Source organism: Salvia hispanica, chromosome 4 (genome assembly GCF_023119035.1).
Source record: "Salvia hispanica cultivar TCC Black 2014 chromosome 4, UniMelb_Shisp_WGS_1.0, whole genome shotgun sequence".
Classification (NCBI taxonomy): Eukaryota; Viridiplantae; Streptophyta; class Magnoliopsida; order Lamiales; family Lamiaceae; genus Salvia; species Salvia hispanica.
In genome coordinates, this window is record NC_062968.1 from 26,263,508 (window position 1) to 26,278,130 (window position 14,623).

Below are 14,623 nucleotides of genomic sequence, written 5' to 3' on the forward strand. Positions count from 1 at the left end.
TCGGTTGCCATGTTTACTTGTGACGATAAAGCATATCTAACGATAAATATGTACTTCTGAATAAAATAGTTCATACGAATGATACACATATAAGATACTCACTGCTTAACATCTTAGTGAGACCGAACTAGTAAAATTAGGTGGCAATTCAAATAAAAAAGTATTCACATAATGCACAACTGCCACTAACCCTTTAAATATAACTACTCGACTATATATGACTACATAAAAGATCACATGAATAAGTGAATGTAACCACTCGTTCATAATGACTTCATTAGTGTGCTTGATGTACTATCCTTTTTAATTTTTTGCATATTTGATTATCAATCGTGCATTATTGTACCTATAAAAATCGACTACACCTTGTAAAATAAATTTAATCACATTCGCTCTTTAATTTTAATACAGGTTCACTTTAGTTGTTTTACAAATCAAATCGGATCAACTGATTTGGTCTTGATGAGGCATATTATTATGAAAATCACTTACCGTGAATCGAGGAAGGTTTGATCCATTTTCATAATAATGAAAGACTAGCATGGAATAAGGTTGCCCCACCTCGTGCCCAAATTTTGATTTGGTTTGTTTTACAAGGAAAACTCAACACCAAGGATAAACTTTTCAAATTTGGGGTTTCAAACGTTTTAGATGATCTGTGCATTTTTTGCAAGGAAGAGCGAGAGACTATCAATCACATCATGTTTGGGTGTAAGTACTCTAGCAGCCTATGGTATTTTTGCTGTAACCAATGGAATCTCGCCTTCAGCTTACCCAAAGACTTGATATTGTGCTTTCTCACTTGGATGGATGCATCTTTCTACAAGTTTGATAATAAGATGTGGTCCATTTTCTATGTGATTTCGTGGTTTATATAGTGGATTAGACACAAAGTGGTTTTCCAATATTTTGAACTAAATTGGAATGTTGAAAGAAGACTCATGTTGTGGAGAGGGCGGTGCCCGAACTAACCTTTCCTACTAGGAGAAATGTGTGACGAACTGGTCAAAGCTAGAAGATGGTCTAGAAGTTATAGAAGAATCAATACCACTTGCCAAATTTTACAAAGGTGAGCTCTTCATCTCACCTCTTTTGTCCTCTTTTGCTTACGGTTGGGATAGCTCTCGACTTTTGGCGGTGGTGTTGCTTTTGCCTCTTTGTTGCATTGTATGTTGGCAGGAGGTGTTTTGATCGAGGTTTTATCGTTCGTTTCTTTTGTGTTTCTGTTTTTTGGCTAGATGTTGGTTCTTGTTGTCCGTTTTTTGGCTGGATTGAAACTTTTATTGCTCACCGTCGTTGGTGGTTTGAGCCTTTTATTCAATAAATAAATAAAAACAATCTAGCAGCATTAACAATGACCTTAATTGCTTGAGTATTCCAGCTAGAACCTAAGAGTGAAGTAATTGATGATTCGATATATATTTTGAGTTCATATTTTTCAATTTGTTCATATGTTTAAACTATTAGATAATACTAGTATTTGTTTAAGATTCAAAGCTATACTTCTACAATGTATTTTTTTTGTTAATCATTCAATATTTTCTTTTACATAATATAAAATTAATTATATTACTGGTATTTCAGCTCTCGATTACTAAACTAATTTTTAAAACATAAGATATGTCATTTTTTTGGATTTGTAAGTAAAAGAATTGGCCCATTTTGTGGATGAGTGATACATGGTTCTTATCCACAAGTGTGAAAAAACAAATTACAAAGCTCCTAAAATAATCGGAAGCATTTCACTGAATCATTTCATCGAGCACTCTCATGGCGACGACGTTCTCGTCTGTATCTCACCTGCGCTCCGTCTTCTACGCCTCCATTGCGCCCAAAACTCGCCTCTCACTTCCAGGTCACGCTCCTCTTTCACTTCTTCCTCTTCGTTAACTTAACTCGCGGTGGTTAAGGTTGAATTTGGCTGCAGATTTTAAAAATGTGCGTTCATGGAGTGCCTCGGCGAATTACGTCGACGTTAAGCTTCACGCGGCGGCGAGGGCGGTTTCTGCGAAAGCGAAGAGGTAATAACTTGACTGCGTTTATTTTTTTCAGTTTTTTAATGGATGAAAATTTCATCAATGGTAGAATCGGAGTGAGGTGTGCAACTCTCGAGGAAATAGAAGAGGAGAAGTCATTGATTGAGGAAGATGCTGTAAGTTATTTTATGCAAGAGTTCGTGACCTAATTTTTTTAGTATCAAATCATTTTTGTTCGGCAATTAGCTAAGAATGCGGTTTCGTTATTTCTGTATCAGAGAGAAAGGATGGAGAAGGCTATTGATAATGTTAGGGCAAGTTTCAATTCGATTAGGACGGGAAGGGCAAATCCAGCTATACTGGACAAAGTTGAGGTAGAATTCGATGTGTTATTGATTGATACATAGCATGATATCCGCTATATGAAGCACATTTCGTGATTTCTTAGTTGATTTTTGTGCACAATCTAAAGTTTCTTGAGTACTTATTTGAAGATATAGCTGCTAGTTTTTGTCTTACTCAATATATCTAGTTCATGATAAGATCTAGCACTTTGGTGTGAATGTATATGTATATGTATATGTATATGTAATACTGCAATAACTTCATCAGAGTTTTGATAAGTGAGTGTTAAGAGATGATGCTTGATTTGAATGGTTGAATTATGTGTTGTGTTCTCGTTGAGTTGCCTTGCCTTGGAAATGACTGCATGTCATTTTTTCATTGCTTTTCCAGGTAGAGTATTATGGAACACCAGTTGTTTTGAAGAGCATAGCTCAGATAAGTACTCCAGATGCAAGTTCCATACTGGTGCAGCCCTATGACAAATCCAGGTACTTTCAGTTTAAAACAGAAATATGTAATTAGTCGTTTATGAATGATGTTTGAGGTGACTGGCTTAGGGACCGTGTTTAAATGCCAAGCAACATTTGAGCTTTTTTTAGTAGTACATTATTTGAATTTTTGAACAGTTTTGCTGTTGCTGGCGCAATAATGATGAATTCGAGTTTAGTTTTATAGTTTATGAAAATAATCTGATGTCAAGATATGAAGATTATCTTTGCCAAATTTGCTTGCTTTAACTGGCCGCATATGATACATCTCGTGCGTAATCTATGACATTTGGTTTGCCCTTCTGTTTTCAGCTTGAAATCTATAGAGAAAGCAATTGTCAATTCCGACCTTGGGATGACTCCAAACAATGACGGAGAAGTTATTAGGTTGTCTATGCCACAACTCACATCAGACAGGAGGAAGGTATTGTAATTGAGTTTTTGACCACTCGGAAAACTAAAGGGAGCTCGTTTCTGAACTTCCTTTTACTATGTGCTTACTTGTATGTTTTATCAGGTTGGTTTCTGGATCTGGAAGTGAATTTTCCTATCAAAGCCTCCTATGTCAATACAACTCATTTACGACCCTTTTCTCATTTAATATCTTTTCTGTTTTTGCAGGAGTTGTCAAAGGTTGTGGCTAAGCAAGCTGAAGAAGGCAAGGTATGCTATGGCGATATGCACAAATACCTTAACGCTAAGTCACTCCAATGGAAGCTGTCTATATAGTCACTTTAAGTCATCTTGGTTTGTAGGTTGCCATAAGGAATATCAGAAGAGATGCCATCAAATCTTATGAAAAGCTTGAGAAGGTCTTAAAAATCGTCTTGCATCTCTCTCTCTCATCCCTCCCTCCGTACCCTCATGATTTTGTAATCGGTAACATTCTTACAGGAGAAGAAGCTCTCAGAGGATAATGTGAAGGACCTATCTGCTGATTTGCAGGTACCTATTTAAGTTCATTTTTCGACTAATATTACTGTGAACTGCTAGAGACTCATCATTCATTGTCTTCACCCTGTTACATTGCTACACAACCCCGATTAAGCATTGTCGTATCTATAAAGAAACACAAATATTTGGGTATCTCTATCAACAAATTGTGCTGAAGAGAAGAGTTCTGATTATTGCTGCTCGCCTTTTATTTACCTTACAAATATTAAATTCCCCATTCTTATCTTTGCATCAAAGTATGTTATTGCAACCGGCTTCCTCAATTTCCGTTCACAACCTTTTTGACAATTTTCTGTATCCATTTGCAGAAAGTGACAGATGAGTACATGAAGAAGATCGAGTCCATTTTCAAACAGAAAGAGAAGGTATATGTCCTTGCATCATTTTTTTTTCAGTTCGTAAGTACGAAAATATGGAAATACAGATGAGTACTAGGAGGCCGGGAGCTGTCACCCGTTGCCACAGGGTAGAACGAAAATGCATTCTTATAATAACATCAATTCTCCCCTGTAAAATGAGGTTGCCATGCTCTTATAGACAGTCTAATACATGCTTTTACGCTATCAATTCGATCATTTCAACTCCATTACCGTTCTCGTCTTTTAGGAGCTGCTGCAAGTATGAGGGGCTCCCCGCAACGTGTAAATGAGATTCGCAGCTGTAACGAAATTTTGAGAAGCTCCTTTCACTTGGTTTTGGTAGCTAGAAAAATATGGTATATGCTGCCTGCCTCAATACTAGTTCCTATTAATAGAATTTCTTGAATTGTTTACATTTTTGTGTCAAGGCTTCTTATATTTAGTTGAGATATGTTCATTTTATTGATTTGTGTTGTGTGCTTATTTATCAAGTTTTTCAACTTGGTTGTGAAATACTCCCTCCGTCCCGGATAATTCGGGTCACTTTGACCGGGCACGGGTTTTAAGAATTGTAATGAAAAGTGGGTTGAAAAAGTTAGTGGATTGTGGGTCCTACCTTTATATATTAGTTTTATAATAAAATGTGTGTATGAATGAGTTAGTGGAATATGAGGTCCACTACCAAAAATGGTAAAAGTGAAATGAGACAAATTATGTGAGACGGACCGAAATAGAAAACTGAGACGAATTATCTGGGACGGAGGGAGTATGTGATTCCATTCCAGATTTGTATTGTTATCTTTTGATAGAGCTAAATTTGAATCTCGAAATCGGGTTCTAAATTTGGAAATTTTCAATAACTAATTTACCAAAACCAGACCACAAATTATTACCAGTAGTACTATACTATATAATAGGTATGTTGACCATGACGGCACAAATAAATATACTGATGGGGTGGGGTAGGTGAACACTCTTTTATTAAATTTGAAAATGAGATTTATGTATTTTACTTAATTTTTGGAGTAGAAAGATAGGACATATCAATAGATTTTGCAATGAAATCGATACCATAAACGGGAAACAGGTGGAACTAAATAATTCACACCTGTAGTCTTAAATATTGTGAACTTGAAAAATGTGAATTATACAACAATTTATATCTAAAAAAAGACAAAAAATAAAGACTTCTTTTTAATAGGGTAATTTTCTGATTTTATAACCAATCTATTAGTAGCTTATTTTTTATTCTGCAGCATGTTAAGGATTCAGTATTGAAAAGCTTTATCTTACTAATTGCCACGTTATCAAACGTCAACTAATATAACGTCACATTTTAAATATGATACACTAAATTGAATACTTTCATTTATTAAACTAAAGCTCATATTAAGAATGAATGAAATGAAAAAGAGAATTTTTTCTTTTTGAGAAATGAGCTAAAAGAGAGTATAAGAGCATCCTCATCCGTGCTCTTAGCTAAGAGCACGGAAGTGGATCTGGACCCATTTTTACTGCTTATCCTTAGCTAAGAGCACAACACCCATATCCGTACTCTTAGCTAAGAACAAGCTCAAGGGTCCCACCATTCTATTATTCAATTTAAATAAAAACATTTCAACAATATTAAAATGCATTAAAAATACCTGAAATACTATTACAAATTACAAAATAATTAAAAATTACATAATTAAAATCCTAAAAATTAAAAATTACATAATTAAAATCCTAAAAATTAAAAAGAGTTAAGGCCAAAATTGGTCCTAAACATATGACCATTTTACCTTTTTGGTCATAAACTTTATCTTTTGGATTTTTTGGTCCTGCACATATGAAAATTTGATCATTTTAGTCTTAAACTAACAGATCCGTCAAATATTTAACAGTCAACATGTTTAAGACTGATTTTGACCCATTTCAATTAGTTTAGAATTTTTTATTTTTTCTAAAATAATAAATTATTATTCTAAAAAGTAAATTAAAAAAAAAACTCTTTTTTTCTGATTCTTCTTCTTTCTCGTTCATCTTTGACCGAAGAACCCTAGTAGATCTGGGAGAAACGGGCTCCGGGAAGACGACGCGGATACCGCAATTTCTTAACGAGGCGGGACACACGCATGAAGAATGATCGGATGCACGCAGTTGCGGCGATTGGCGGCCATGAGCGTCGCCGCTCGAGTTGCTCGAGAGAAGGGGGTGAAGCTAGGGCACGAAGTCGGCTACTCGATTCGATTCGAAGACCGCACATTACTTGGTTGAAGCTTGGTGAAGGTTTGGCTTCTGGCGATGGCGAGTTATCAGACTTATGTCAAGTGCCAGATGAAGCAGCCGCAGCTGGACGCGCTCCGTCCCCTCTGGCGGGCTCGGGCTTATGTTTTTGAGTTAGGAAAAATTGATTGGATTGGAAATGTATATAATGTGCAGTGGAGTGGGGGTGATTCGAGGGTTGCATTCTCGGAGAATTCGTCACCGGTTTGGGAGAGGAAAGTGATGTTAATGAAGGAGGAAGGTGGAGAGGATGTTCTGACGTGTTGTCAGGAATGCAGATTGGAGTATGAGAAGCAGGCAATTCATCAGATATCGTTTTTGGATACAGAGCATTTGCCTTCTTGGCTCAAGCCACATGCTAATAAGGTGTGTTTGTTTTTTGTGATTTTGTGAGATGATGAATGTATTTATTGATTGAGGGATGTTTCTTGTTTTTTGTGTTGTATATAGGAGGATTTGGATCAGTTGAGGAGGAAGTACAATAGGCAGCGCCAGAATCTGCATCACAACCATCTTGTGGGAAGGAATAGCCATCACTAGCCATTACTTGGTTGTTGTTGTTACTACTGCTCCTCAAATTCATGCAACACAGGAGATTGAGGCGGCAAAGACGATTGTTAGAGAAAAGATTAGAAATTTAAGAGCAAAAGATTAGAGAGAGGCTCCGGATGTTATTTTTATTTCATTTTGTGTTTTAATATATTTGCGTTGTATTTTAAAATGATAATGTCTAATATAATAATTAAATATATAATTTGAGAGTTAATAATCATACTTAAAGATGGTAAATGGGTCAAAATTAGATTTAAACATGTTGACCGTTAAATATTTGACGGATCTGTTAGTTCATGACCAAAATGATCAAATTTTCATATGTGCAGGACCAAAAAATCCAAAAGATAAAGTTTAGGACCAAAAAGGTAAAATGGTCATATGTTTAGGACCAATTTTGGCCTTAAACTCAATTAAAAATTACACAATTAAAATCCTAAAAATTAAAAATTACACTACTCGTTGCCGAATTTCACCCAAATGTGATTGATTAGATCTTTTTGTAGCTCAGTGTGGGCTCTTGTATCGCGCATTGTGTGTCTTCTTTCCATCCTCTCGTTCACCGTCGTATGCACACCTCGGCGTGGGGGAGACCTCGCGGTTGAGCTTCCGGCTTCATCCTCGTCGTAAAAGTTAGCCGCCATCGGTCCTTCGTCAGCTATAATCATGTTGTGCAAGATAATACACGTGTACATGATGTCGGCGATATTCTTAACGTACCAAAGCCGAGAAGGGGACTTCACAATGTTGAATCGGCCTTGAAGGACACCAAAAGCTCTTTCGACGTCTTTCCGAGCAGACTCTTGACGCTGCGCAAAAAGAATCCGTCTTTGCTCTTGTGGATTGCTGAACGACTTCACAAAAGTCGACCACCTTGGGTAGATACCATCGGCGAGATAGTAACCCATGTGGTATGCATTTCCGTTGACGGTGAAGTCGATCGCCGGTGCTACACCATTCAAAACATCATCGAAGAGTGGTGAAAAATATAACACGTTCAAGTCATTGTTGGATCCGGCAACACCGAAATATGCATGCCAAATCCATAGGCGGTAGTCGGCGACCGCTTCAAGGATAAGCGTTGGGCCGCCACCTTTGTGGCCGCTTAAGTGTTGCCCCCTCCAAGCAGTCGGACAATTCTTCCACTTCCAATGCATGCAGTCAATGCTGCCTAGCATACCGGGAAAATCGTGGACTGTTTCGTGAAGACGAAGCAACCGTTGACAATCGTGGTGGTGGGTGCCCGAAGGAAATCCTCGCCGAAAGCAGAACGAACGCCGTCGCAAAAACTCTTGAGGCATAGGATTCCAGTTGACTCACCGACATGTAAATACTCGTCGAAGAGGTCAGCCGTTTGCCCAGTAGCAAGTTGTCGGATGGCACAAGTACACTTTTGCAACGCCGTGAGACTTTGCCAACCGGTTGCGTCTGCACCTTCTTGAAATATTCAACGCGGGTGGACAATGTGTTGACAATACGCATAAACAATCGTTTTGACATGCAAAAACGGCGCCGAAAGTAATCTTCTGGATACCGCGGCTGGTCGGAAAAATAGTCGGCAACGAGCCTTTCATGGGCTCCCTCTCGATCACGAGGGATGTAGCGACGTTTTGCTCTAGTTGGTTGAGGAGGAGGGACGGGGGTATTGGCGGCGACATAGGCTTCATAGGCGGCATGATATTGTTCATAAAATTCTTGTTCTTCGCGCTCCGCTTCCGCAATGAGATTGGTGAAATCCATTTTTGAATTTTTTAGAGAGAGTTTGGGTGAGAGAGGAAGATGTAGATGATTTAGTATGAAAAAGTATGAATGAGAGATAATTTGATGTGAAAAGTGGATGATGAATGTGTGTATTTATAGATGATTTTGGGATAAAAAAAAATAAAAATTCACAAAAATCCAAAAAAAACGTCTATAAACAATTCTATTTTTTTGGGAATCCAATTTTTTTTTTTTGGTATTATTTTGAATTATTTATGAAACTTTTTTTTAAAAAAATAAAAAACGAATTTGCCATATGGCTGCTCAGCAGCACGGACGGACGGACGCCAATTTCAAATTGCTGCAGATGCTCTAATAAATAAAATTATACATATGTTACCCTTTGATACTTATAATATGACCTTGTTTTAATCGACAAACAACAATATCACCTTAGTAAGTACATATCCGTCCGACTCAAGATGTGCACATATTTGAGTGACAGCAAAATTTTAGGAGAATATATTAGGTGGAGTAAGTAGAAAGAAAAATGTAATTGAATATTTTAATTAATAGAGAAAAGAAGAATTTATTTATAGATATAGAAAGTGAATCTCTTAAATAACATCAACTAAAAAGAAAATGTAAAAATAAAGTCATGTTAGCATCAAAATTGATATGATTGCAAAATTATTTATAATTTAATAACATAATAATTCGAAATTTAAAATTGATAGTAATATAAGAGGAATGTTAGCTGATGAAATACTAATAATAAATGAGCAACGTGGCAGTGTGAGGCTCGGGAGCAGCTTATTATTATAACCAGGGAAAGCGACAGTTGTGCCATGTTGGCACCGGCTGATCGTGGCCGTTAGATGAAGATTTGATCGGACGGCTATCCGATGTTAAGAGGGCAAGAGAGATATCGATGCCGTCCACACCGGCTCATGAGTAGGTTTCGCGTGAGTTAAAAATAACAACAAGAAGCTTCACATTAGAGAGAGAGAGGTTTTCAACGAATTCAGTTTCGTTTTTGTGTAAATCTCGGAGTGTGCTTGCAGTTTTCCGGAATTTCATTTCTTCTGATTCTGCTCATTCCGCCGGCGCCAATGGTGGAAATCCGGTGAATCGGAGGAGAGATTTTTGCAGTCAATGGAGAGGAACAGAGATACACGAAGAGCGACTGTCTCCGCAGCTAACGCTTTGCCGAGAAGACGGCAAAGGATCACTACTCTCAGAGATTCAATCGGTGAGAAAAAAAAATCTAAAAAATTCGATGATTATTTTTTGATTTTGGTTTTAATTTATGTGTTTTTGCCATCCTTGTTTTCCGAATTTTGCAGACAAGGATAGGCAGATGAAATCGCAGGAAACCGATCGAGAGGAGAAGGAGCTGGAACGAGAGTTTCGGAAGAGAAGAAGAATCGATAGGACTGCGGCGCAGCAGAGGAGCGAGAGTACGGACTCGAGTGAAGAGGAAGAGGAGATGAGGATTCATCAGCATAATCAAATCTCGTTGAATAATCGCCGAGGTCTCCGTGCACACCGCTCGTCGCCGGTTCTTATAGCTGCCGGAGACGCAATGTTGGGGGTTCCTGTTCCCCGGAGAGCTCGCTCTGGTAAATGTTTGGAATAAGTGGAATAATCATTGTCTTCTTCTTTTTTATGTTGTTGATTGTCTTTGTTAGTTTTAATTTTTATTTTGCATAGCTTCGGCGAAGAGATTGCAAGAGTTTTCCAATTCAGGCAGTGGCGGCTTTGGCGATGACTCTATGAAAAAGATGGTTAGTTTGGTTTTCGGATTTTTTTTCCTTCTTTTTTTTTAATATGCCTTTTGATGCGACGGCGAATTGACGTGGAAATTACTTCGCAGAAATATTCGGAGCGAAGAAATCCGATTTCGAATCCCAAGCAGAGTCAAGATGATATCGAGATTGAGGTTGCTGAAGCTCTGTTCGATCTGATGAAACAATCCCAATCCAAATCTTCGCAAAGGCAAGAAAGCGTTGATAGAGATAGATTAATTCCAGCTGGCGACGGTAAATTTTCTGTGATTTCTATTTAATTTATTCGAAAGTTTTGTTTCGTAACAGTAGAATTGGTGGAATACAGAGTTAAAGATATCAAAAGCTGATGGTGGCAAAGATGAGAATAACGCCTTTTCAGTTCGAAATGAGCCACCAATAAAAGCGAATGCTGGAGCAGATTTGGGTGACTCGTTGAAAGAGCTAAAGAGAGAAGGAAGGGCTGAGAAAGAGAGGTTTCCTGATGATGGTTTTGTGAATAAAGTTAAAGTGGGGTCTCCAAAAGAAAGCGAGTCGCCATCATCTGCTAAAGTAAATGCTTGTGAAATTCAGGATGCGACAGTTACAAAAGCGTGAGCATCCCTAATTTTTGCTTAATTATAGTGGACTAATACTTTATTTCAGCCGAGTTTCTCTCTCTCCTCCACCTCTTCTAACGGCATTTATGTTTCAGGCATTATGACGCAGTTATTGTGGAGACTAAGAAGGAAACTAAGCTGGAGATTGATTTGATGGTGAGTACCTTAATTGTAGTGGTCTCTGTTTTTTGGGCTTGTGATTCTCAAATTTTAATGGCATGTGTGGACTGAGCCTGCTGTTATGGATCAAGCTGTTCGAAAGGCAGTCTGATCTTTTTAACGTTTATAATCCGGGAAAGAACTTACTTTATGTGTATGTAAATTGACTGGAGTTTTGGTACTTGTAAATCCGATTTAGAAGAGTGAGGTTGCTGCAAAGGACGGTCGCTTGGCGGTTGCATCAGCAATGCAGGGAGAGAAGATTGAGATTGTTAATAGCGATCAACAATCAAATCTTGATGTTGAGAATCATACCCCTCAGCAGCAAGCTAGGAAGGAGAATAAAAATCAATGTAATTCATATTGAATTTGCAGTATTTAAGGTTTCAAGAATTTGAATGTGTAAAATTTACTTGTATATTACTATTGTTGCAGCACCAACTTCCTTGTTGCCTTTCCCTATTGGTATGAGTAGCTGGCCTGGTGTTCTTCCTCATCCAGGGTGTGTAACGTTGAATCTTGTTTCTTCCTTCTTTTTAATTGCTGCAGGCATTGCTGAATTGTTTTCATATGCAGATTTATGCTGCCTCTGCAAGCTATGCCTGTAAATGGAATCACGAAATCTTCATTGATAATGCAGGTACTTCACATGATGAATTTGAAAGCAGTGCTCATCTTGTTTACTTCAGTTTGATTATTTGACTGTCATAGTGGTTTTGAAAATGTGCAGCCCCCTCAATTTAAATTCTCCCAGTCTCGTCCAAAGAGATGCGCCATCCATCAATACCTTGCGCAAAGCATCCATTGCCACCAGGAGCTCGTCAAGAAGTCTCTATCAAATGGTCCCATAGCTTTGTGTGGAAGCAAGTCACCGAGCCTAAAATTTACATCACCAGCCCAACACTTCATCCCCGGAAGCCCATTTCTTGGAGAGTTTCAAGGAGGGCAGGATTTAGCAACTAGTTCTGTTGGAAATGGAAAAGATAAGAGCTCGGATGCTGCTGTAGCTTTAAATAGCACAAGCAGTAAGTCCTCACATCAAGCCTCCGCTTCTAGTTTCTTGGTAAAGCTTGTTCCCTGAATCCTTGTTTGTCATTTCGGGATCTTCATAACAATTAAAATGCTAAATTTAGTTTGTTTTCTTGATGATTGTAGCATGGCCACGGTTTTCTATTGCCGTTTGGTAACCATCAAACGACAATGATGGCACCAACTAATTCTTCTGGATCTCCTCAATCTGCAACCTCAGCTGCAAATACTACTATGCTGTCTAATTCAGCTGGGCGGCTTCCGGTCAACTTTCCCTTGCCTAATGCATCAACTTCTTCCCCATACATGGCCATACTACAGAACAATGGTTGCTCGATCCCTATTTCAACAAACATTTCAACGCCTCCCTTTAAAGGAGGATCCCATTCAATCCCCTTCTTTAACCCCTCTTTGTACCCTTCCCCGGCATTCAATCAGCAGCCTTTCACCACATCTCATCATGCTTCATCCCAATCAGCTTCTCAAAATTCAAACTTGTCATCACATAGACAACCCCAGTCCAGTGGTAAAACCAGTGAGAATAAACTCCCTACTTCTGTATCTGCAAATCTGCAGTCAGATAAGCCGGCCCAGCCCTCCTACTCGTCCATCATGTCTGATGCTACAATTAATTGGAAAAATGGTGCTTCGTTTGCTCCTAGCTTTGTATCTCACTCTGCAAAACCAAATAGTTCGCCACAACAGGGTTCCAAGAGTAGAGTTGCATATGATTTCTCTTTCGGTTCAAATGCTTCTGCAACCCCAGTGCCAGTGCTCAACTTCTCATCCACGGCGCAGAGCTCTGGTATGTTCCAGATGCCTCCTGACATGTCTCTGAGTGGTATGCAGATGTTACACCAGAAGAATTTCCAGACCTCCGAAGGGAAGTCCTTAGCCAGTGGTGGTCAGTCTCTTAACTCCTCAAGATCAGATCACTCAGAGATATCAGCCCTCTCCACCATGGGACCTCCCAAGTTTGATGCTCGAACTATGAATTTTCTTCCATCCTCCCTCGATGGCCGCCCACCATTTCCGACAACATCTGGTGTGCCTGTCCCAAATTTTCAGCAGCATCACAACATTCATGGATCTTTCCTTACTGGCGTACTCCCGAGCAGCAGTAGCCACGTGTCTCAAGGCCAAACTCACATAACTTTTGGTAATGGTTCATTTCAAGGACATCAGTTTGTGATGCCAAGAAATGCCTCTTCCGTGGCCTCACCACTACCATCCCAAGAGGCGGATGGCCAGAAGTCGGCGTCCCCTGCGTGCAGACGGAACGTTCCATCGATTCTAAGCACGTGTCCCAGCCAACTGCCGGAGCTCAAATACTGACAGTTTCTTCCACCCTGGTAAGATTCATTGCTTCAGCAATAATGTCATTATTAATCAGGAGGAGGAGGAAGAAGAGAGATTGGAATAAGTTTGGTTGAAAATTTTGGAGGGTTGCAACTTTGATAGTGTTTATTTATCAGTTGGCTCCCTACCCTACTAATCCAACACTGATGTGTTGTTTTTGTATAGACTAATATGTTATTACTACATATCATGAATGATAGCCATACATATAAAATTCAATTTTTTCAATGATTATTTTACTTGATTTTTGAATGGGAAAGTGTTGTCCAACTATAATTAGTGAAAAAAAGTGGTTTTGGTTCATTTTTTCCTTCTTGTAATATTAAACCCTAGACATTTTAGCTGTTGGTTAGTTAGTTAGTTGCTGTTTTGTTATTTGAGAGTTAAGTCGATGAGGTGGCAAAACATAAAACGTTGTTTTATGTTTGAAATTTTATCCCAAGTTGACTTGTCACTTATGGAATTTTTTTCATTATTATTTGGTTATGTTTTCTGTTTAGACCATCCAATGTTAACTACTCCAAGGAGTAGTATTTATTGAATATTTGGAGCATTAATTAAGATTTTTGATATGTACTCCTACTATATTTTTGTTTAATTCTTATTTTAATCATAAAAAGTGTATATATGCGTCGTATTAGTAACTAAGATTTCTGTATTCAATCAAAACTCACGTCGTCTGAGCTTAGGTATTTTTAGTGAATTAAGACAAAAGAAAATTATTTGGCAAAACTCATTTATGTGATTTAAGTGCATCATTAGCCCAACTGAATGGGCTTTTAGCTCTAAACTGGAAATAAGGGAAATATGGCCCATCAACTAAGTTTAGCCATTGAGCAATTAGATTTTGTTTAATTATTCCATCAATTTCTTCTATTTTTCACATTTTTTGTTGAAACGTTCAAACCTTAGCAATTTTATTGTACTAAAAAACTCAATAATGAATTGCTAAATAGGCCAAAAAAACAAAAAAAATACCCATTAATGTAGAATTTCGGCCAATAATCTTTTTTGTTATACGATTATTGTAAAAATAAAATTGTTGGT

The 14,623-nt window shown here is 38.1% G+C and overlaps 3 protein-coding genes across 6 annotated transcripts; all 3 read left to right on the forward strand.

The window, feature by feature from the left end:
- Nucleotides 1–1,693: 1,693 nt before the first annotated feature.
- On the forward strand, nt 1,694–4,584 carry LOC125218163 (ribosome-recycling factor, chloroplastic-like). 2 transcript variants are annotated; one of them, XM_048119780.1, is made up of 11 exons: nt 1,696–1,855; nt 1,928–2,021; nt 2,086–2,152; nt 2,255–2,350; nt 2,712–2,809; nt 3,122–3,233; nt 3,431–3,472; nt 3,565–3,621; nt 3,704–3,754; nt 4,072–4,128; nt 4,370–4,584. In XM_048119780.1, exons 1-11 carry the CDS (start codon nt 1,771–1,773, stop codon nt 4,385–4,387), a joined length of 777 nt encoding a protein of 258 aa, XP_047975737.1. In that variant the 5' UTR covers nt 1,696–1,770; the 3' UTR covers nt 4,388–4,584. The 2 variants fall into 2 exon arrangements, 1 of the variants encoding a protein (XP_047975737.1); XR_007175890.1 differs by lacking the exon at nt 4,370–4,584 and having other exon boundaries at nt 1,694–1,855; nt 3,549–3,621; nt 4,072–4,118.
- A 1,522-nt stretch (nt 4,585–6,106) lies between these two features.
- On the forward strand, nt 6,107–7,105 carry LOC125185322 (protein SMAX1-LIKE 4-like). The gene is made up of 2 exons (XM_048081846.1): nt 6,107–6,756; nt 6,841–7,105. Exons 1-2 carry the CDS (start codon nt 6,409–6,411, stop codon nt 6,928–6,930), a joined length of 438 nt encoding a protein of 145 aa, XP_047937803.1. The 5' UTR covers nt 6,107–6,408; the 3' UTR covers nt 6,931–7,105.
- Nucleotides 7,106–9,637: 2,532 nt separating this feature from the next.
- LOC125222821 (protein TIME FOR COFFEE-like) lies at nt 9,638–13,804 on the forward strand. Of its 3 annotated transcripts, XM_048125652.1 has the most exons (12): nt 9,638–9,895; nt 9,990–10,265; nt 10,357–10,430; nt 10,520–10,685; nt 10,759–10,771; nt 10,832–11,023; nt 11,125–11,185; nt 11,388–11,541; nt 11,624–11,690; nt 11,765–11,828; nt 11,919–12,251; nt 12,344–13,804. In XM_048125652.1, the coding sequence occupies exons 1-12, from the start codon at nt 9,799–9,801 to the stop codon at nt 13,550–13,552; spliced, it is 2,706 nt and encodes a 901-aa protein (XP_047981609.1). In that variant the 5' UTR covers nt 9,638–9,798; the 3' UTR covers nt 13,553–13,804. The 3 variants fall into 3 exon arrangements, with proteins under 3 accessions (XP_047981609.1, XP_047981608.1, XP_047981610.1); XM_048125651.1 differs by having other exon boundaries at nt 9,639–9,895; nt 10,759–11,023; XM_048125653.1 differs by lacking the exon at nt 9,638–9,895 and having other exon boundaries at nt 10,189–10,265; nt 10,335–10,430; nt 10,759–11,023.
- Nucleotides 13,805–14,623: the final 819 nt, after the last annotated feature.

What these genes read in the sequence shown, in the direction of transcription:
- LOC125185322 (XM_048081846.1), top strand. Translation starts at nt 6,409, where the DNA reads ATGGCGAGTTATCAGACTTATGTCAAGTGCCAGATGAAGCAGCCGCAG. An exon ending in TCAAGCCACATGCTAATAAG is followed by an intron (nt 6,757 to 6,840) that starts GTGTGTTTGTTT and finishes TGTTGTATATAG; the next exon opens with GAGGATTTGGATCAGTTGAG.
- LOC125218163 (XM_048119780.1), top strand. Translation starts at nt 1,771, where the DNA reads ATGGCGACGACGTTCTCGTCTGTATCTCACCTGCGCTCCGTCTTCTAC. An exon ending in CTATACTGGACAAAGTTGAG is followed by an intron (nt 2,351 to 2,711) that starts GTAGAATTCGAT and finishes TTGCTTTTCCAG; the next exon opens with GTAGAGTATTATGGAACACC. An exon ending in ACCTATCTGCTGATTTGCAG is followed by an intron (nt 3,755 to 4,071) that starts GTACCTATTTAA and finishes ATCCATTTGCAG; the next exon opens with AAAGTGACAGATGAGTACAT.
- LOC125222821 (XM_048125651.1), top strand. Translation starts at nt 9,799, where the DNA reads ATGGAGAGGAACAGAGATACACGAAGAGCGACTGTCTCCGCAGCTAAC. An exon ending in ATTAATTCCAGCTGGCGACG is followed by an intron (nt 10,686 to 10,758) that starts GTAAATTTTCTG and finishes GGTGGAATACAG; the next exon opens with AGTTAAAGATATCAAAAGCT. An exon ending in GAAGGAGAATAAAAATCAAT is followed by an intron (nt 11,542 to 11,623) that starts GTAATTCATATT and finishes CTATTGTTGCAG; the next exon opens with CACCAACTTCCTTGTTGCCT.